Source organism: Grampus griseus, assembly GCF_964374135.1.
Source record: "Grampus griseus genome assembly, chromosome: 10".
NCBI lineage: Eukaryota > Metazoa > Chordata > Mammalia > Artiodactyla > Delphinidae > Grampus > Grampus griseus.
In genome coordinates this window covers 68,891,618-68,913,067 of record NC_139004.1, presented here as the reverse complement: position 1 = coordinate 68,913,067, position 21,450 = coordinate 68,891,618, and the positions used below count along the sequence as shown (strand labels likewise).

At 43.4% G+C, this 21,450-nt stretch overlaps 1 protein-coding gene and 1 pseudogene across 3 annotated transcripts in view; both read left to right on the top strand.

Moving 5' to 3' along the window:
- The window catches only part of DCP1A (decapping mRNA 1A), a 61,134-nt gene extending 42,963 nt beyond the window's left edge, over nt 1–18,171 (top strand). Inside the window, exons 7-11 of one of the 2 annotated variants that reach the window (XR_014297383.1) lie at nt 8,885–9,634; nt 11,579–11,644; nt 13,566–13,784; nt 14,089–14,898; nt 18,100–18,171. Coding sequence is in view for 1 of the 2 variants with exons in the window: in XM_082664927.1 (XP_082521053.1) it covers nt 8,885–9,634; nt 11,579–11,644; nt 13,566–13,784; nt 14,089–14,169 (1,116 nt within the window). In the remaining variant the exon portion in view is untranslated. Of the gene's footprint in view, nt 1–8,884; nt 9,635–11,578; nt 11,645–13,565; nt 13,785–14,088; nt 15,833–18,099 lie in introns of those variants that run through there. The other variant, XM_082664927.1, reaches the window with a different exon arrangement.
- LOC309829078 (ferritin light chain-like) lies at nt 1,464–6,658 on the top strand (annotated as a pseudogene). The gene is made up of 2 exons: nt 1,464–1,468; nt 5,988–6,658. The product of its transcript is annotated as a ferritin light chain-like (transcript).
- Nucleotides 18,172–21,450: the final 3,279 nt, after the last annotated feature.

Here is a 21,450-nt window from a genome sequence, read left to right as displayed (position 1 = left end):
ATTTACTCCATTGATAACAGGTTGTAAAATACAGTACAATATCACAACCAGAATATTGATACAATATACCCATCTTGTTCACATTTCCTCAGTTTTATTCATATTCATTTGTGTGTATGTGCATGTGTTTATTGAGTTCTATGCAATTTTATCTCATGTAGAGCTTTGTATGTCTTCCACCACAGTCAAGATACAGAAGACTTCCATCACCACAAGAATCCTCTGTGTTGCCCTTTTGTTATTGCACAAACTTATATGTCACACCCTCCCAGCCTTCTTCTGGCATTCCTAACCCCTGGCAGTGACTAATCTGTCTCCAGGTCTGTAATGTTGTCATTTCAAGAATTTTCTATAAATGGAATCATATAATATATAACCTTTGGGGATTATGTTTCTTCACTCAGCATAACTCCTGGAGATTCATTGAAATTGTTATGTATATCAGTAGTTCCCTGTCATTGCTGAGTGGAATTAACATTTTTAACCATTAACCTGTTAAAGGACATCTGAGTTGTTTTCAGTTTGGGACTATTATGAATAAAGTTTCCATGAACATTTGTATATAGGTTTTTGTACATAAATTCCCTTTACTCTGGGATAAATGCCCAAGAGTGCAAATGTTGGGTAATTTGGTAATTGCATGTTTTAGTTTAATAGGAAACTGCCCTGCCATACTGTTTTCCAGAGAGGCTGTACCATTTTACATTCCCATCAGCAATGTATCTATAAAGTTTTTAGGTATGTAGATGGTAATTAATTTAAACCCATTTTGTATACCACATTCCTTTGCTCCATTTTTACTGTATTTGGACTGAGGATCCTAAAGGTCAAACATATATTAGAAGCAATGCTGTGTTTTTAAAAAATCAAAGAAAAAAGCAGTGCTATATAAAACTTAATTTTTAAAAAATATATGTTAAGAGAGGCAGCAAGGGAAGGAGCAGATTCCTTCTGGTCTGGTTTATCAGCCAGTGGGCCAGTCACTTCCCCTTTCCTTCTGAATCATGGGATTAAGGATTCTTGGCAGTGCCTAACTCACAGACTTACTGTGAGATCCAAATGAAGAAATGGACCCCCAGAAACTCCATTTTATAGCCAAAGTGACAGCATTTTGTAAAATATTGAGATCTGGATATTGTCAGAGCCATGTCTAAAATTAGCTAAAATCCATAATCGGCCCTGCATGCAGATTGTATGTTGGTTTAGTAACACTGCCATCTAGTGCTGAGGAGCAAGTAATGCTGTCAAGCCTTACTAGTATTATATTTTATTTCAGTTTCGTAATTTACTTATTAAAATTCCCTTGGGACTATTTCTCTAGTTTGTTCTGTATTGTTTTTTTGGTTCCTGTGGTTAACAATAATCGTATCTTCTAGTGTGCTCAGGGCACTATCAGGTAGGAAATCTGACATGGACACAATAAATCCAAACAGAAATATGAAGTTCTCTAAATAGCAAGAGCTATGGGGTGAGGAAGGAACAATGGAAAACCTGATACAGCTTTGTTGTTGTTTTGTTTCTTAGGGTTTTTTAATATTTATTTATTTATTTGGCTGTGCCGGGTCTTCATTGTGGCACGCGGGATCTTCACTGCAGCATGCAGGATCTTCGTTGCAGCCCGTGTGATCGTTTAGTTGTGGCAAGCGGGATGTTTAGTTGCGGCATGTAGCATCTAGTTCCCTGACCAGGGATCGAACCCGGGCGCCCTGCATAGGGAGCTCGGAGTCTTAGCCACTGGACCACCAGGGAAGTCCCCTGATACAGTTTATTAGAATTTTTTTTGAGCATCATACATGGTGTCACTCATTGAATTCCATTTCCCAGGGGCATGGTCAGACTAAAACTTGATTTAAGTGAGGCATTACAGAACTCAGAATCCAGTCTTTAAAGATGAGTAAAGAATAAAATTTCACCTTTTCTATGGATGATGGAAGATGAATCCATGAATAAATAAGCCCAGCTACTAGAGGAATGCAGCCAGTTTTTCTTGTCAGAGGCAGAGAAGCATAGAGAGGGTCCTGTACAACTCAGAGACTATAAAGCTTTGGGGAGTTTGTGTGGAGACGCATGCTCTGCCTACTCAGCCTCTTGCGACTGATTCAGCCAGTTACATATTTCCAAAAGTTGGTACCTTTTGACTTGTATCCACCTCTTATTTATTCAAGTCTTAGCTGCACCTCTGTTCCCCAGAGGATCATATCACCATTCAGTTGAGTAGGTAACCTATCATCTACTTGATGGACATCTCAGGATGGTGGCATAATGGTTAAGAATATGGACTGTCTTGTTAGAACTAGGTTGGAGTCTGGTTCTGTTGTTGTACTTGGTCATCATCTATAAAATGGCAATAATAATAGTACTGCCCTCACCGATTAATAGAGTAATGCGTGTAAAGTGTGTAGCACAGGGCCTCATGTGTAATGAGCGTTCTGTCTCTGATAGCTCTTATTGCCCTCGTAACCTCATTTATTCTGCCTCATGTGAGATACCTCTGAAACCCTAAAGCTTTACCACACACCCTATTCCAGAGAAAATGTGAGAATCTGTCTCTGGCCTGGCAGAAGCTGCAGGGAGGCAGCATGGAGAAATTGGAAACTTTCTGCTGCTTTTGCCGTCAGAGTTCAGCATTCTACCATATGGTTTCATTATTTATTTACTTATTTATATTTATTTAGGCTGTGCCAGGTCTTAATTGCGGCACGAAGGATCTTCATTGAGGCATGCGGGATCTTTTAGTTGCAGCATGCAGACTCCTTTGTTGCGGTGTTCGAACTCTTAGTTGCAGCATGCATGCAGGATTTAGTTCCCCGACCAGGGATCAGACCCGGGCACTCTGCATTGGGAGTGTAGAGTCTTACCCACTCGACCACCGGGGAAGTCCCATTTTTTAATATGAAGTAGATTTCATACCATTAGAAATACCAGTTTGGGGGACTTCCCCGGTGGTCCAGTGGTAAAGAATCCACTTTCCAATGCAGGGGACTTAGGTTCGATCCCTGGTCAGGGAACTAAGATTCCAACTAAGATTTGTGGGGCAACCAAGCCCGTGTGCCACAACCACCAAGCTCTCGTGCCTCAACGCTAGAGCCCGCCCTCGCGCCACAACTACAGAGCCCACACACTCTGAAGCCTGCACACCACAACTAGAGGGAAGCCCACGTGCTGCAACGAAAGATCTCGCATGCCTCAACAAAGATTCTGTGTGCAGCAACTAAGACCTAACGCAGCCAAAAGAAAGAAAGAAAGAAAATAAATAAATATGTATATATTTTTTTAATGGAGGATTTAGAGAGACTTTTAAAAAAAATACCAGTTTTTTTCAAGTCTTAGATGTATGTATTAATTCAGTAAATATTTATTAATATTTATTAGTAAATATTTATACAGTAAATATTTATACTTCAAAGTAAGCCCTGTTTTTCTATACTGAAATAAACATTATCATCAAACCCCATAAGACATTCACCATTCTAATCATCTTGGAAGGTAATTTATTTTTTTTAATATTTATTTATTTATTTGGCTCTGTCGGGTCTTAGCTGTGGCATGCGGCATCTTTCCTTGCGGCGTGCAGACTCAGTTGCGGCCCGCGGGCTAAGTTGCCCTGCAGCATGTGGCATCTTAGTTCCCTGACCAGGGATCAAACCCATGTCCTCTGCATCGGAAGGCAGGTTCTTAACCACTGGACCACCAGGAAAGTCCCTAGAGATACCAGTTTTTAAGTGTAAGTGTAGAAACATTTCACATGTAAATGTGGGTAATGTTAGTTGTTCAAAAGTTGATTTGTGTTCCACTAGATAGATAAAAATTGCTACCTGGATCGTGTCATTTACGAAGCCTAAGGTGTATTTCATGGTGAGGCGTCTCGATGTCCTATTGTTGGATTGCTCCTTTCATTATAACATAAAATAGTATTCTTCCCTGGAAAAGACTCTTAAGTTTCTGCAAGATAGTCCCAATGTGGTCTGTGTTTTTTAAAGTAGGTATGTCTAAATGTTGGTTTGTGCGTGTTTATATATATATATATATACACATATATATAAAAAAATATGGTGGTTAAGATCTACGTAATTGGGAATTCCCTGGCAGTCCAGCGGTCAGGACTCCGCACTTCCACTGCAGGGGGCACAGGTTCAATCCCTGGTTGGGGTACTAAGATCCTGCATGCCGTGTGGCGTGGCAAAAAAAAAAACTACATAATTTGCATTAATGAATAAGAATTAGTGTAGTTTTCCAGCACTTCTTTTGCCAAGCAGTCTTCACCATTTTGTTCTAAACATGATGTGTAAAAAAGGAATTAACCCAACTCAAAAATGGGCAAAGGGGTAACTTCCCTGGCAGTCCAGTGGTTAAGACTCCGAGCTTCCACTGCAGTGGGCATGGGTTCAGTCCCTGGTCTGGGAACTAAGATCCTGCATGCTGCATGGTGCAGCCAAAAAATAGTAAATAAATAAATCAATTTTTTAAACGGGCAAAGGGCTGAATAGAAACTTCTCCAAATAACATACACAAAAGGCCAACAAGAGTTATGGTAATGTAAAATGGTACAGCAGCCCTGGAGAACAGTTTGGCGGTTCCTCAAAAAGTTAAAATGTGGAATTGCCATATGATGCAGCAGTTCTGTTCCTCAGAATTGAAAACAAGGACTAAAACAGACACTTTTACACTAATGTTCTATGAAGCATTATTCATAACAGCCAAGAGGTGGAAACAAATTGTCAATCATCAGATGAATGGATAAACAAAATGTGGTATATACATACAATGGAGTGTTATTCAGCCTTTAAAAGGAATGATATTCTGGGAATACCTTGGTGGTCCAGTGGTTAGGATTCTGCGCTTCCAGTGCAGAGGGCACAGGTTTGATCGCTGGTTAGGGAACTAAGATCCCGCAAGCCACGAGGCGCAGCCAAAAAAATAATAATAAAAATAAAAAATAAAAAGGAATGAAATTCTGATACCTGCTACAACATGGATGAACCTTGAAAACATGCTAGGTGAAATTAAGTCAGTCACAAAATGACAAATATTGTATGATTACACCTAAACAAGGTAGGTAGAGTAGGCAAATTTATAGATACGGAAAGTAGAATAGAGATTACCAGGGTCTGTGGGTGGGGCATTGGGGGTGACCGGGAGAGAAGATAGGGAGTTGTTTAATGGGTACAGAGTTTCTATTAGGGTTGATGAAAAACTTGTGTAAATCGACAGCATTGTGAATATTCTGAATGCCACTGAATTTTACACTTAGGTATAAATATGGTTAAATATGGTTAAATTGGTAACTTTTGTTATGTATATTTTACCATAACTTTTAGAAATGGGAAGGGGGAAGGAATTGTCTCTCTGCTCATCAGCAGACATTTATGATGCCAGGGATCCAAAAGTGAGTAGATCACAGTGTTCAGCCTGGGGTTGGAACCTGTGCATTCTACTACAGTTATGTGGCCTGGACAGAGAGAAAGAGACATCTGTCCCATATCAGAATTCATTGTCTATTTCAGATTACTTTGAATGGATTTGAAAGGTTACCAGTGAATTCTAAACAAACAGCTGTGTCTTTAATGACTCCTTGCCTCAGGGAACAATGGGGTGATTTATAATAGCACAGCCTCCATATCCCATCAAGTGGTTTTGTTATTATTTTGCATTATAGGGGATGATATTCTAAAAGGATTTAATAGATTTTTAATATCCCCACATATTATTTGATATTCTTTAAAACATATCCACACACAGATTTATCATAATTGCTGTTAAAGAGTATATGTGGGGCAATGTGCTCACCAGTCCCGCAGATCTGTCTCTTGCTTCAACAGTGTTTGGACGGAAGAGACCCAGGGACGCCTCTTGCTCCAGCCTCCGACCACCCTCCAACCTTTTTTCCAGTCTCAACCTTCAGAATCAGCCACTCAGCTATCCTTGGCCACCAGGACCAGCTAACACCATTTTTTGAGCATAACTCCTCATTACCGATCAACCCTGAGCTCCCAGATTCGTCAGAATTATTCCACCAAGGTGGAGGCTGCCATCAGCTGCCTGGTCAGCATGCATCTGCGGGCTTCCTACACCTACCTCCTCTCTGGGCTTCTATTTCAACCACGACAACGTGGCTCTGGAGGACATGGGCCACTTTTTCTGTGAATTGGTGGGGAAGAAGTGCAAGGGCGCCCAGCGTCTCTTGAAAATGCAAAACCAGTGTGGCAGCCGTGCCCTCTTCGAGGACATGCAGAAGCCATCTCAAGATGAGTGGGCTACAAACCCAGGACACTTTGGAAGCTGCCATTCTCGTGGAGGAGAACCTGAACCAGGCCTTTTGGATCTGCATGCCCTGGGTTCTGCCCGCCCAGACCTCCACCTCTGTGACTTCCTGGAGAGCCACTTCCTAGATAAGGAGGTGAAACTCATGAAGAAGATGAGTCACCGCCTGACCAACCTCCGCAAGCTGTTTGGTCCCCAGGCTGGGCTGGGCGAGTATCTCTTCGAAAGTCTCACCCTCAAGCATGATTAAGAGCCTCCAGAGCCCAGCGGCCTCTGAGGAGCCCCTCTGGTGTCAGAGCTTCTGCCTGAAGCCCCTCTCTGCAGCCACTAGGCAGCTTTTTAACCACCCTGGACCCATCTCCCAAGCCTTGGACCAAATGGAAACAATAAAGCTTTTTGCAGCAAAAAAAAAAAAGACTGTATCTGGGTTCATATAATGATGATAATAGCCAACTCCCAATTATTGAATGCTTGTTGGGCACCAGACATTATATCGAGAACTTAATTTTTACAACAGCTCTGTGAGGCAATTAGCCACAGTTGCCCTCAGTTTTCAAATGAGCGCACTACATAGAAATGCTGTAATTTTACGAGTTAACAGCTGGGACTTGAACCTAGGTACTTGTTATTTCAGACCCTAAGCTCTGCAGTTTTCCAGAAGTAAAAATGTAAGGATATTAAACCATATAAAGTCTTTTGCAGTTCTTCACATCCACAGTTTATGATGAGGTGTTAGTGCTGCCTAGTATTTGGAGTGAGACTGTGAATCTGGAAAATCCCTTGAAGTGCTAGAAAGTGTTGTGACAAGACAGTCTTACTAGTCTCGCTACAGCATTGTTAGCGGGGGCCTGAATGTGCCACGTGAGAGTTCCTTCACCTAAACAAAGCCTCTCGTCACATTAACTTGCCAAGATACATTATGTTAGCTTTAATATTAATAGAATTCTCTTCATTGACTATTTTCTAAGATATAATGAATGGTTTGGTACGAAGTTGTGATTTTTTTACAACTTGAGGAGGCTCTGCCTCTTCCTCCACAACAGCTATTCCGCACCACCTACGCTCTCCCGGCCACCTCTCTCTCACCCAGCAGGTGCTTCTGCCCTGACACCAGGGAGAAAGTGCACAGCGGCGACCCCGAAACTTTTTCTGTCCCTTATGTGTAAGCTCCCCTGCATCCTCAGTCCTCCCTTCCCTGTTGTCTCTCAACAGAGGGGATCCCTAACCCCCTTCCCTTAAGAGCCTGCTGCCCAGAAGCTCCCTCTCTCTTCTTCTCCCCACCCTTCACAGCCCAATGCCCCTGGCACCTGGTTAACACCATTAATTATTTGTCAAATGGACGCAGCAAACATTGGGGGAAAACTGAGCTTGTTTTCCTATAGAAATGGGATCATACCATAGTGTTATCATCATTGTATTTCAGATGCAGTGTACTTTAAGGCCTTTATAGACTTTCTGGGGCCCTGAAAGTGAATTTTTTTTTCATGTAAACATATATGTAAACAACTAAGAAGTCCATACACTTTAGGGATAAAACCGTAAGTTGAGGCTGCTTGTGTTCTCAGAGTACTTTGTCTCCCATGAGAATGTAAGCTCTGTTAGGGTAGGACTCTTTGTCATTACTTCCTGGTATGTCCTTTGGGCCCAGGTCAGAGCAGGACCTGCCACCCCGTGCATACTCAGCAAATAAAGGTTAAATGAATTCAGCAATAGTCCTTGAAGGGAAGGGGCAGGAAAGCTCACAAGTGGGAGGCACGAATATTTCTCCTTTGAGTCGTTGCAGTGGCGTCAGTAAACCAGATCACTAGACTATATGTAAATGTAACGTGTTCAGGCTTAAATGCTTCGCTTTTTCTTAAGGATTCTGTGATTCGGGAGTAGGAAGGAGGACTGGCTAGCTATTTAAAAAATGATTAAATTGGGAGGGGCAAGATCGCGGTAGGGGATTAAGAGGTACCAACTACTATGTATAAAATAAATAAGATATAAGGATATATTGTACAGCACAGAGGACATAACCAATATTTTATAATAACTTTAAATGAAGTACAATCTATAAAAATATTGAATCACTATGTTGTACACCTGTAACTAATATAATGTTGTATCAGCTATACTTTAATTTTCTTTAATAGTTAATTTTATTTTCTGGTATTTGAGGCCTAGTCCTCAAGGTGCAGTGCCTACCTTTTAGTCAAAAGTCATGAAAATAAAGGTATGATTGCTTGATCAGCATTTGGTCCCTCTGTCCTCTTGAGTGTAATTTCCCTACCATGTGTGACTGACATAGGGCAATTAGGCACAATTAACTTTGAAGTAAAGTAATTGCCCCTTCACCTTATATCTGTTTGCCAACAAAAAAAAGGTGAATTCTAAGCTACCACCTAAGAGTCCGGAAAATTGGAATTTTACTATTAATGCAGATTTCTGTCCACCACCTTGGGGAGACCAGATAGATGTACCTAGGCCTTAATCCTGAGAACATCTTCAGTTTGTTCCATTTCCTATTTTCAGACTCCACCCAACCTTGCTTCTGCAAACTGTTTTGGTTGATGGAAAGGAAGTTTAGATGCGCTGGTTTGCAAGAGATTTCTTTCATTGGGTGGTTTGATTTGTTTTTCAGTCTGCTCCGTCTGGACACAAACATCTGACAGTGGAAGAATTATTTGGAACCTCTTTGCCAAAGGAACAGCCAACAGTTTTTGGTCTGGATTCAGAAGAAGTGGAGAAGCTGCCAGGAGATGCCTCCCAGAAAGAGCCCAGCTCGTTCCTACCATTTTCCTTTGAGCCAGGAGGGGCCCCTCAGTCGGAAAACCTGGGTGTCCATCCTGCTGCCCACCACTCAGTCCAGCCTGAAGTCACCACCCCGGTGCTAATCACTCCTGCCTCCATCACACAGTCCAGCGAAAAGCAGGCCCCAAGCTATACGATCCCATTGCACCCTGTGCTTAGTCCTACTCTACCAGCAGAAGCTTCTACTGGACAGGCTCCCCCAAGCCTACCCCGAAACACCACCATGATGCAAGCAGTGAAGACCACACCTAGACAGAGGTCTCCACTTCTGAGTCAGCCAGTCCCTGAGCTGAGCCACACCAGTCTGACTGCCAGCCAGAGCCCATTCAGGGCCCCGCTGAGTGTGACAAACACAGCCGGTACATCCCTCCCAAGCGTTGATCTTCTCCAGAAACTCAGGTTGACCCCACAGCATGACCAAATACAGACACAGTCACTTGGGAAAGGTGCAGTGGCACCCAGCTTTTCTGCAGCAGCTGGCCAGCTGGCCACGCCTGAGAGCTTCATAGAGCCTCCCACGAAGACAGCAGCAGCGAGAGCCTCAGCCTCCCTGAGCAACATGGTGCTTGCTCCCCTTCAGGTACTGGCAGGAGGGTGGGTGGCTGTAACTGGGTGGGATGAAACTGCAAAGACCTGGATTTTAATTGACAGGAGACAGTTGTTTAAAGAGACAGCTGTTGAGTGTGTCAGGAGCTAGAAGAAAGGAGAGAGAAGCCCTGCAGTGATCAGCCAGACCATTGGTAACTGGTGTTGTAACTCAATTCACTTCCCAAAGTTATTTCAACTGATAAAAGCTAAGAAACAGTATTTGTATTTTCCTTCCCGGGTGTACATTTTAGGGTTTTTTGTTTATTTTTGCCTAACAGTTCCAGAAGTTCTTATTTGACTTGGGACCACAGATCCAGATTATCCCAATCTTTGTTCCATCCCTGGCTCCCTCAGTACTCTCACTGAGTGCCTGCCTTGTGCCAGGAGCGTTAGGGCTGCCATCAGACCATCCCAGATTTGGAGGTCTGGGGTCAAATAAAGCTTCCTCAGGAAACTGATGTTCAGCTGAGATCTGAAGACTCAGTAGAAGTTAGCCAGACCTATTCTAGAGGTAGGAAGAGTATGTGGAAGCAAGGAAAATAGCACATACAGAGGCCTGGACATGAGAGGGCATTTGCTGAACTTGCACTGTGGCTGGATCTACATGGAAAGAAATGTAGGGGAGCAGGTATTTGTTGATGAGCAAAACTTTGTAAATTGTGTCAAGGAGTTAGAGGTTTGTTCTAAGGGCCCTGGGGAGTCTTTTAAGTGCTTTGAGCCAAGGGTGGCATGCCGGGAAAGGAGAAGATGGCAGTAGAATGACCCATCAGGAAGGAGGCTGGGGCAGTCACCCAGGCTTGAGCTGGTGGGGGCCTGCACTGGGGAGTGTGGACCCGTGGATTTGTTAAGAAGTAGGGTCAGTGGGACTTAGTGGTGAAGTGGGTGTGGGGGTGAAGAAGAGGCTTGTCCCTCAATTTATAAGGTCGGTGAGTTTACAAGTGAGGAAGTCAGGTCAGAGTTGGAAGTGACTTGTGCAAGATCAGAGAACTGAAAGGGAGTAGAACCTTTCAGGGTTTTAGTCTCATGCCCTTTAATAATTATAATCCCCAATTCTTAACATTTTACCAAATAATATTATATAGAAGAGCCCATCATAATAATTGAATATTATTTCTTAGTTAATGGAGTATTTTTTCCATTCCATTGAAATTCTGTACAGAAAAAGAGGAAACCTAGTGTCCCGGTTACATCATTAAATTGTCATTTTTTGCCGTTTCTGTCTGCAGTATAAGGAGGAGAGAAAATGTTCTATTTAACAGTAAGGTATCACACCCCTGCAGTGTGTCTGCCGCCACTGTTCCTGTTGTTCTGGAAGTACAACCAGCAGTGGTTGGGGATGCTACCCGCTCCAGATTTTGCCTTCTGGGATGGCACCCTGCTCTCCAGCATGCCTCCTTGCAAAGGAAGCTTACAAACGTACATTTTCATTTATGTGGCAGTATTGAATTTTAGGACCTTGGGCTTTATTGAGTTCCAATGTATTTGCTCTGCACAGGAATGGGGATAAAATTTAACATGTGGAATTGTGACTCTGTATGAAGACTATTTAGTGCCACCTGTCCAAAGTTTAAATCACCTTATCAGGAGGTATCACACTGCCAGGATCTTGCATCTCTACAGCCTCAACAGCAAAAATAGGCTTGGGCTGTCCCAGCTCTTATAAGAGACACAGGTTTCAGCTTTTTCCTTAGAGACACTTTCAAGGCTTTGCACGCACCCCTGTTCTTGGGTGGAACTGAAGGGGGTCGGGTACTGTCCCAGAGCTCTCATTCTGCATTGTCACAAGTTCTGGTCAGCCTCTCCCCTCAGGAGTCTAGGAACCAGATCATGTCTGAACTATTCCTTACTGCTGCTAACCTAGATTTTTCCACAGTAACTAAGAAATCTTAATTGAAACTTGCTACATCTGTTCATCTTTTCTTTTTAAACGTTGCAGTCTATGCAGCAAAACCAGGATCCTGAAGTTTTTGCCCAGCCTATGATGTTATCCAGTGCCATCCCGGTAAGGATTCCCTTTTTCTGAAGAGCACAGTATGTTTAAGTTCTTCTGCTGAGTGTGAAGTAAAACATTGTCACTTGAGTGAAAAGTTTTGGCTTTCAAGCCTAGGCCCATCTTAGACGCCCCCTCCTGCTCCCCCAGGCAGAGTTCATTGCTGTGGCCTTTGTAGGCCTCAAGGCATCTGTCTGCAGTGATGTCTTCCCTGACTGTGTGTATGGGAGGGCAGGTGGGCCACAGCAGGGGCAGTCACTCAGTGTTTGTGAATGGGCGACTGCTGAGAGCAAGTCAGCCTGGTCCCTATGAGTAGGAGATTGTCTTTGCCCTGGAAGAGCTGTGGTGTCTCAGTAAACAGAGGGCAGCATCACTACGATGCTCTCATTGGCTTCCCGTTGCTCTGACGACAAAGCCTCCCAGGGCTGTGTGCTCTGGGTCTTGCTGTGTCTCCCCTGCCTCATTTTTTAAAAGTTGCCCTCATCCTCCATTACCTACCAGCCTTGACATGCACACTTACTTTTTTCAGTTCTTAAACTTTTACATTCCTTTTGCCTTTGAGCCTTTACACCGCTCCTCAAGTCTCAGAATTTAAAGTATAGCCAGCTTCTGACTGGTCTTGTTAACGGGTCTTTTCTGTAGCTTGTCCGCTGCATGGTGATCGGCGGGAGCTCTCAGCCTGGTGTTGCACCAAAAAAACAAACCAAATGGCTCAGAACCCAGAAACCACATTCTCAAAACTATGGCTAGCTCTTGGCTATTTGTAAATGAGGAGGGTGACAGATAGGAGGAAAAAAATATATAGCTCTCTGTTGATTGTATCAAAATGTGAGAGTTATTTAAAATACTAATTATTACTCTTTTGTGTATTCTGATGGTTAGCCGTTATTAGCCCAGAAGTACATCTAAATGAAAGGAGATAGATATTAGATTTATGTTTTTAAAATGTATCTTTGGGGGCTTCCCTGGTGGCGCAGTGGTTGAGAGTCCGCCTGCTGTGATGCAGGGGACACAGGTTTGTGCCCCAGTCCGGGAAGATCCCACATGCCGCGGAGCGGCTGGGCCCGTGAGCCATGGCCGCTGAGCCTGCGCGTCCGGAGCCTGTGCTCCGCAACGGGAGAGGCCACAACAGTGAGGGGCCCGCGTACCACAAAAAATATATATATTTATCTTTGATACCTGTAATGATACAATAAATACGTTGAACACCACCAAAGAAACTAAGGCTCAGGGTTTCCCTGGTGGTCCAGTGGCTAAGACTCCGCACTCCCAATGCAGGGGGGCCCAGGTTTGATCCCTGGTCAGGAAACTAGATCCCACGTGCCACAACTAAAAGATCCCGCATGCCCCAACTGAGACCCAGTACAGCCAAATAAATAAATATTTTTAAAAAGAAAGAAACTAATGCTTCATATAACTGGGTTTTTTTAAATTCTCTTTTTATTGAAATAAAACTTACATATAATAAAATGCAGATTTTTTAATTGAGTTTTAACATACGTATATCCCTTGGGTAATGACCCAGCCAAGGTATGTAACATTTCCATCACCTCAGGAAGTTCATTCACGCCCTCTTCCAGTCATTTCTGTGCCCCTCATGGAAAAACTTTACATGTTTGATTTATCACAGGACTATTCTTACTGTACATACCCTGCTGTTATTTATCAGGTCCCCCTTCTGTGATGATCGGGCCTGGCTTCTCATAACAACTCTAGAGCATCCTTATCATATAAATGGACTCTTTATCCTTCAGCTAACAAGCTTCCTAACCAGATGTAAAATGCCCAGATGCTGCTCCTGAATGTTTATCTGAACCCCAAACAGTTAGCACTGGACTCTGGGCTCCAGTCTCCTGCTGCTTATGCTTGTTATCAGGCGTCCACTAATCAACGTGGCTGCTGACGGTGCAAAATGACCATTGTTCCCCTGCAGGTGGCAGGCCCCCCACTGGTTCCTGCAACAACTTCGGCAGTGTCCTCAGTCCTGCTGTCCCCAAGTGTTTTCCAGCAGACAGTTACAAGGTCCTCAGACCTTGAGAGGAAAGCAAGCTCCCCTTCTCCTCTCACTGTTGGAACATCAGAAAATCAAAGAAAGCCTTCCATTATCCTCAGCAAGTCTCAGCTCCAGGATACATTAATACATCTAATTAAGGTATGTAGGGCATCAATTTCATCTTTGAATTTCATTCTTTAAAAATAAAAAAATTGTATGACTTCTTAGAAAATCAGCTCATAAAGAAAATTCACGACTAGCCAGAACCAGTGTTTCTCTCTTCTTGGGCATATGCTCCCGGTGGAAGAATATCTGAGTGAATTCCAAAATATTAATGGTTATCTCTGGGTGGTGGGATTCTTTGGGTAATTAGTTATACAGATCATGTATACAGCTTCTTCCTAAGCGGTTATCAAGAAAGTAAGCTCTAGTGAGGTAAATGTGACATTACCATCTCTTCCAGAATGATTCCAGCTTCCTTAGTACGCTTCATGAAGTCTACTTGCAGGTTCTGACCAAGAACAAAGACAGCCACAACCTATGACTGGAGCAGAGTCGATCCAAAGGCAGAATGGCGACCTCAGAAACAATAGGCCTCATCATGGAAACTTCTAAACAGAACATTGAGTTTTGAGAATCCTGAAATTGAGCCTATGAGAAAGAGACTCATTCCTTAAGAATGTTTTCCAAGTGACGTTCCCAGTGATAATGGAGGTTTCACTGTGAAGCATCACCAGCAGACCTTTGTTTTGACAAAAAAAAAAAAAAAAAAAAAAAAGACCATTGTGTTGAGTTGTGTGGGTGTTTTCATCAGATCTAAGCAAGTTTGTGAAATAAGGAATCTGATTTTCAACTCACGTTCACGTTCAAGGTCTTAGGGAAAAGGGGTCACCAGCCTTGCAGCAGTCAGAGTTCAGCCCAGTCTGCACCCCTCTCCCCTCCACTCCCCCCCTGAAAACTTGAGCATTGGGCTGGTAGTCAAGTTCAGAACAGAGCAGAAGTCAGCTCTGTGCAAAGTAGCTTCGTGTTTTAAGGGTCAGAGTTTAAGCTGGCAAATTAGGACTGATTTGTTCAAGTGAAGTATGTTTTATATGAATGCCTCACTTGGGCCTTAAAAGTTCTGAAATTTCTTAATTGTGTTTTGTTTTTAAGTGTCCCCAGTGCTGCCATGTGGCAGGCTCCCAGTGTGGGGATACATTGGAATCAGGCCCTGCAGGCCCTGTCATGGTATGGGAGCAGGCGTGGCACATCTTTGAAATAAAGGCTGGGACTGGTAAGGCCCGAATTCTATCAGAAATCTTCACTTTAAGTTACTCTCCAGTGGTTTTGAAAATGTTACATTTGTGTGTGAATCATAGCCTTATTTTCCTTTTCTGTCTAAACACAGTGAGAAGTCATTGTTAATTGTTTTCCTTAACACTTTGACAAAAGGACCAGTGGACCAATCTGACAAAGCCATTCTGGTTCCATTCCTCAAGTCTACTGAGAATAGTTTTAAAGCTATGCAGAAAAGGGAGCTGTTATTCACACTGCCCTTACTTTATTATAGAATATGGAGTTAAAAACAAAGTGTGAAATTCAGAACTTTACCAATGTATTCCTAGGCTGTGAGTACTTTTGCAGCCCGAAGTGTGAAAATATGTAAAGATGCTTTGTTATGCTGCTATTGATCTGCCATGATTTATATTTATTCTTTTATGGCATGTAATGGTGATTAGTAATATTTTAATGTAGATTTTGATTTATTTCAGCAATAGTAATTTTAAGATATTCTTTGAATGAAAATGTCTTCGTTTCTATGATACAGGTCATTTTGTAGTATTTAACCAATTAAGATGCACTGCTTACTTTTCTGAGCACTATTTAATGATGGGGTAAAACCCAATTGGCTCAACCAGCTAGCATAAGGATTAGCTGTGAATAATGCTGACAGATGTAATGGTTCCTCGGGAACAATCATTTAAGCTTTAATGGTAACTCAATCATAAGTCCACAGATTTTTTTTTTTCTAGCTGAGATTTTAGAAAATTACTTGTGAATTACATACTTGTTTTAGTTTGCTCTTAGTTTTTTAGCATAAAGAATACCTTGATTGGCTTTTGTTAATCTAAACATGCTTCCTGGGCAACTTTTCTGCTTCCCAATTTAGTGTCTTCTATTGCATTTACCTAGTTATTTGTGAATTGCGCAGAAGCCAGGGAAGCTTTTAAGTTCTCATACTCCATTAGGAATAGTTTGTTTTCAAAGGTAGTGTGTAAATTCAGCAACCAAAAATGAATTGCTTGCGTGTCACCTGGGAAAGAGAAGGTTACAGTAAGACGTGAAGTGTTGCTGACACCAGGAGATGGTGTCCAGGGAGCCACGTGACTGTTCTCAGAAAACAGTTGCCCTGGTAGGTTTGCTCGCATCCCAGGTGTAGTCTCAGTGGGCTTTGGTAAGTGGAAGAATCGAGGGATTCTTGTTATGATAGACATTTGAATTGAAATGATGATTTGAGTATGGACAATATTACAAGAGAGTTGAGAGAATATCCTGAAGAGGGTCTTTAATCAGATCTGTTAATTTTCACCCTTTAATCCAAGGAATGAATATGACAGACAGTAAAGAGAATCTGTGATAAGGTTTCCTTAGTGTGAAAGTAAATTTTTAAGTGCCCAAGTCATGGAGACTTGAAAAGGGTAAACCTGTTTCAACTCCCAGATTTATGTATTCAAAGCATTTTGAAAATTCAGAAGCCAGAAGTCCCCCGTCATGATGACTAGGAAGTTCAGGCCAGAATGAGTCCCTAGAGAAGTCAGGCCAAGCCTGAACAGTTGCAGTTGGATGGCCCTGGCCCGAAAGTCGCAGTTCAGTTGCCTTATTCCTTATTCAGGCTTCTGTCCAGAACCTCATGCTAGTTTAGGTTGCATGTTTACATTGCTGCAGTGACTTTACTGGAATCTTAGTTTTAAACCTTAGGTGAATCAAAATGGACACCAAAACAGAGATGCTTCTTGCTAGGTTTGCAACTTCAGGTGACCTGCATTTAGGTCACCGTGACTGTCTGTATGCCCCCCCCTCACCTGGGTGGGTGGCACTACCTTCTTTGGTTGTAGTTGATGTGGTGTCTTTGAATGGACTCCCACCTCCCAAACAGCCTTGCTCCTTTCCTTTAAGGAAGAAGCTCCTCCTCATTGTGCATCTCTCCCGAGGTTTGTAAGGTGTGACTTTGAATCCTAGGTTTTCAAGTGACTGTCAGTTTCAGAAGCATTCATGCCGTCTGCATGTGAATGTGAGTGTCCATGGCTTACTTTGGAAGGCTTTTGGGAGTGGGGTTTTGTTAAGAACCCAAGTTGACCTGGGTCCTTCTCTGCCGGAGGATGCACAGGCTAAGTTTAGAATATGACCCGATTTTGCATGTCAAGAATTGTTCTTTTTCCACCCATGTTTTCTTGTAAAAATTTTAAACCCCATCAAATCTTCTACTAGGTAAATATTTTTAAACCACGCAGCTTTATTACTCTCCTCCCCAAAGAATGTAGTTTGAAATTTTCTCATTTTGGTAGTAGAGGCCATAACTGCCATTGTATTACTAACAATGCAACATGAAATTGAAGGTGCCTAACTGCTTAAAAAACAAAATTAGCCATCATACTGTAACTCTGGGCAAAATGAAACACAGAGGAATGAGAGGCAGCACAGGCACGAGTGGGCTCAGTCCACGTGAGTGAAGACGAGGAATCACACGGACGTGTGTCCTGCATTCTTGCTGCGCGTTTGCTGCTGAGCACGTGTTTCTTTCTTACTTGTCTTTGGTTTTCTTCAGTTGTATTCAAAGGGCCTTCTGGAACCAATAGTGCCCTGTGTTTTCAGGTGTCTAAAACGTTAAGATCTGAAACAAGTAAAGCAACTTACACTGAGCTTTTTAAAGCTGTGCTTGAGAACATTTCCCTGAGTGGGCCGGGGCCTCAAGGAGCCTGTTTTTCAGCAAATTCAGCAGGAGAGATGTGTGCAATGTTTCACTCAGTTTTGTATTTGACATCTTCATTTGAAATGCTATGATGCAATATCGTTCACTTTGAATGGGGAAAATGCAAAATTGTGTTTCCCTTTTATCTGTGTGATTCCTTAAGAAACGTGTTTTTAACAGTATGTGTTCTAAATGGTTTTTTATTCTGTATTCCTGCTTTGGCCATGTGGCTCTCATGACCTTCAGTGTACCAGAGTCTCAGCGCCCTGAAATGTGAGCATGAGAAGCTCTGGGGTTACAGCAAGATTTTTGTTCCATGAGCGCAATACAGCATCATTAACATTTTTAATGGTATGGATTTTATACCATCTGTGTATGTTTGCAAATATTAAGTTATTACCTGTTTTCAGATGAGCATTTTTCATCCTAAATTTTATATGTTTGCAAATATATTTTTTTAATAAAAGTTCAAAATCAAGTTTTAGCACCTACTAAATTTTAATTGTGTTTTTATTGAATTTACAGAAATAGGAACTTTTGAATGAGTTGCTACACTTTTCCAGAGTCTCCTACTGCTGAGAGGGAGTGAGGTGAGAGAACAAAACAACTCCGTTTATTCCTCTGAGTTTTCCCCAGATGGAGGGTACAGGTCTAGTCATGACCAAAAACACTGTTTTACAGGGGACTTAACCTTCCAGGTCACTTCCCAAATTCACTCAGTTTATGTGTGTTGAGTTGTCATATGTGCCAGGCATCTAGGATGATAAGGAAGGAAAGAGGGAGGGAAGAAAGTAAAATGTCATCATTATGGGACATAGGGAAAAGGAAAAAAGTGTTAATCATATATCTCCCTAGTAATTGTTCACGTTAAGTGTGTTTCCAAATGAAATTCTCTCTAAAATGTTTGATATACCTGCCTGCTTTTTTAGAGCAGAGCATATGCTTAACACTCGCTTTATGACTTTTGTACACACACCCCAGTCATCATTAATGCATGCTCATTCAGCACTTAAGCATTGCTGTCCATTATTTTCCTGATCTTCACAATAACCCATTTTAGGGAGAAGGGAGTTGAAGCCGAGAGTGACAGAGCCTGCTGCTTATTAAGCCAGTACTGAGTTAGGGACCCGAAGCCAAGCAGACCAGAGGGCTGGTCTAGAACTCCTTTCTTGACTCCATTGCCTCCATGATAAATTATTCTAGATTGCTTTCTATAATTCCTTAGGTCACACATTACCACTGTTTATTAAAAGCTAGTTTGACCTACTCACGTGCTGCTTTTCAGCTGTCATGACCTAGGAAACCAGGTAACCAGGTTCATTGGAATTTCGTGAAAAACTAAGACCACTGGATCGTGAACAAGAGCCATAGGGTTTGGGATTTTAGGCTTCCTGGTTGTTTCTAATGATGTTTTCACTCACCGTTTATGGATCCTGGTTCATGCTGTTGCTAAAAGATACCTCGTCTTAGGCTTCCCTGGTGGCGCAGTGGTTAAGAATCCGCCTGCCAATGCAGGGGACACGGGTTCAAGCCCTGGTCCGGGAAGATCCCACATGTCGCGGAGCAACAAAGCCCGTGTGCCACAGCTCCTGAGCCTACGCTCTAGAGCCCATGAGCCACAACTACTGATCCCCGCGTGCCTAGAGCCCATGCTCCGCAACAAGAGAAGCCACCGCAATGAGAAGCCCATGTACCGCAACAAAGAGTAGCCCCCCCTCGCCCGCATGCAGCAACAAAGACCCAACACAGCCAAAAATAAAATAAATAAATATTAATTAATTAATTAAGTGATTAACTTTTAAAAATACCTGGTCTTTGAGTACGTGTGTGAGTTAGAAATTGCTGAGGCTTCTGTGTTTGTCAGAGCTACAAGAACCAGCCTGTCTCTCCTGGATGAGCAGCTAGAAATCCGGCCATGGGGTTTCCTCTAAAGATGAAGCCAGGTTCTTGGAAAGCTGAAGGGAAGAGCAGCAAAACAGTCACTAAACCAAGCAAACCCTGGAGCCCAGCCTGCATTCTCTCCTTTAGACCGTGTCTTTTGGGGTCTCTGTTACCCCCAAATGTATGGGAAGACGCCAACAGGTTTCTAAAGGGCTTAGATCAATTCAAGATTCTCCACCGGTCTAAGTTTGCTGCCACGCTCATGCAGACGGAACCCATGGCAGGGCGGGCGGGCGGATGGTACTTACATATATCTCTTCAGGTTCACCAGGCAAATTAGCTAAAAGTAAAGCTGACTACTAAGAGATCTCATGCCCAGCGGTAGAATGGCTCGGAAGGAGGTGATACAAAGGCCGCATGACAGTCACATCATGTTTCACAGGTACTTCTTTCACGTAAGTTTGAATATATTTGAAGTACAATCCCACAAGTAATCATAACCGACGTTTGTTGTGTGCTGTGTGCTCTGTGTGCATTCCTTAACCCTCCCCACATCCCTCGGAGGTGGAGGCCATTCAAAGTGCAGCCTTGGGAAAGGGCCACACACGACACCAGCTTCCTGTCATCCTGGGAAGGGGCAGAGGCCCTGGCTGTGGTTAGACTGACCTCAGCCCATCAGTCTAAAAAAGGGCCCCAGAATTTGGAGCTGAGAAGCCGGCCACAGTCCACAGGAACTGCTGCTTGCTTACCACGTCCCTGCCCCTCCAGAAAGATGGGTCTGGTACTGCCTGAGCCCTGTGAAAGCTCTAGAGGCAACCCCAGCAAACCACCCACCATGTTCTGTGGAATTTCTCAGTGTTGGCAATGGCGCCCTGGCTTCTGAAGCATGTACAAAAATCTGGACCCCTACACATTTTGCTAGCGAAGCCCTGTTTTGTTGTTTCTATATCTGACACGTTCCTGCCCCCACAGACTGCCCCTCCCAGCCTCTCCCAGGCAGGGGTCTTTCCCCTGGACAGAAGGGCTAACATCCTCTCCCGTCCTGCTGGCACCGAGAAGCTTCCCTGATTTCTGTTTGACCCTTACCCCGACAGGCCCCCTGATGGGAAAGGGGATGCTAGCAATGTTGCCGGCCAACACCCCCATTTACTGTGTGGTCTCCACCCTAGCAGGCACCTCACCCCCTTTTAAACAAATATTTTGTCATTTCACCTTTACCATTTTGACCTAAAATTCATAGAGAATGTAACCTATGCCTACATAATTTTTAAATAAGACCTTAATTGTGATCTAAAGGAGAAGTTTTAAAGTAATTTATAATCAGATGCTCCATATTAAATATGGAAATGCTTGGGCATGACTACACAAATTCTCAGAATGCCCCCGTAAATAGGAGCCCTGGTCTTCACTCTGACACAGCTCCCCTTCACCCAGAAGACGGCCGCTCTCCCACAAAGGGCCCGTCCAGGGCTGACACACCTGGGAGCCAGCTCCCGCCCCCCTCCATCGCCTGCCCTGACTCACTGGGCTCCTGCCCAAAAGGAGACCGAGGAGCTGTTTGCGCTCCAGCCCAAGATGGCGAGGTTATTAATTAACATTCCCCGAGGACTTTGGAGCCCTTAAAAGATGGGCCGGTGCGTCAACCTCAGAGAGAGGTAGGAGGGAAGGTGGGAGGGAGAGACACACACACACACCCTATTTGTTGGTCCCCATCTGACCCTTGGGGCTGGGGGTAGCAGCTGTTCTGTCCCAGACTCAGTGCTGGACACTATGGGCACAGCCCCACACACGCCTGCCCTGTCCCCTTAGCCTGGGCTCCGTGGTAAACTGCGATTTCGGGAGCAGGGATGCACGTCACTCTGGAATAGAGTGACTTTGACCATCCTGACCACCTGGGGGACACATGTCATTGCCTCATTTTCCAGGTGAAGGAACTGACCACTGAGTGATTTGCCGAAGGCCATCCGTCCAAGTTCACCCAGCTAGGGGGCAGCA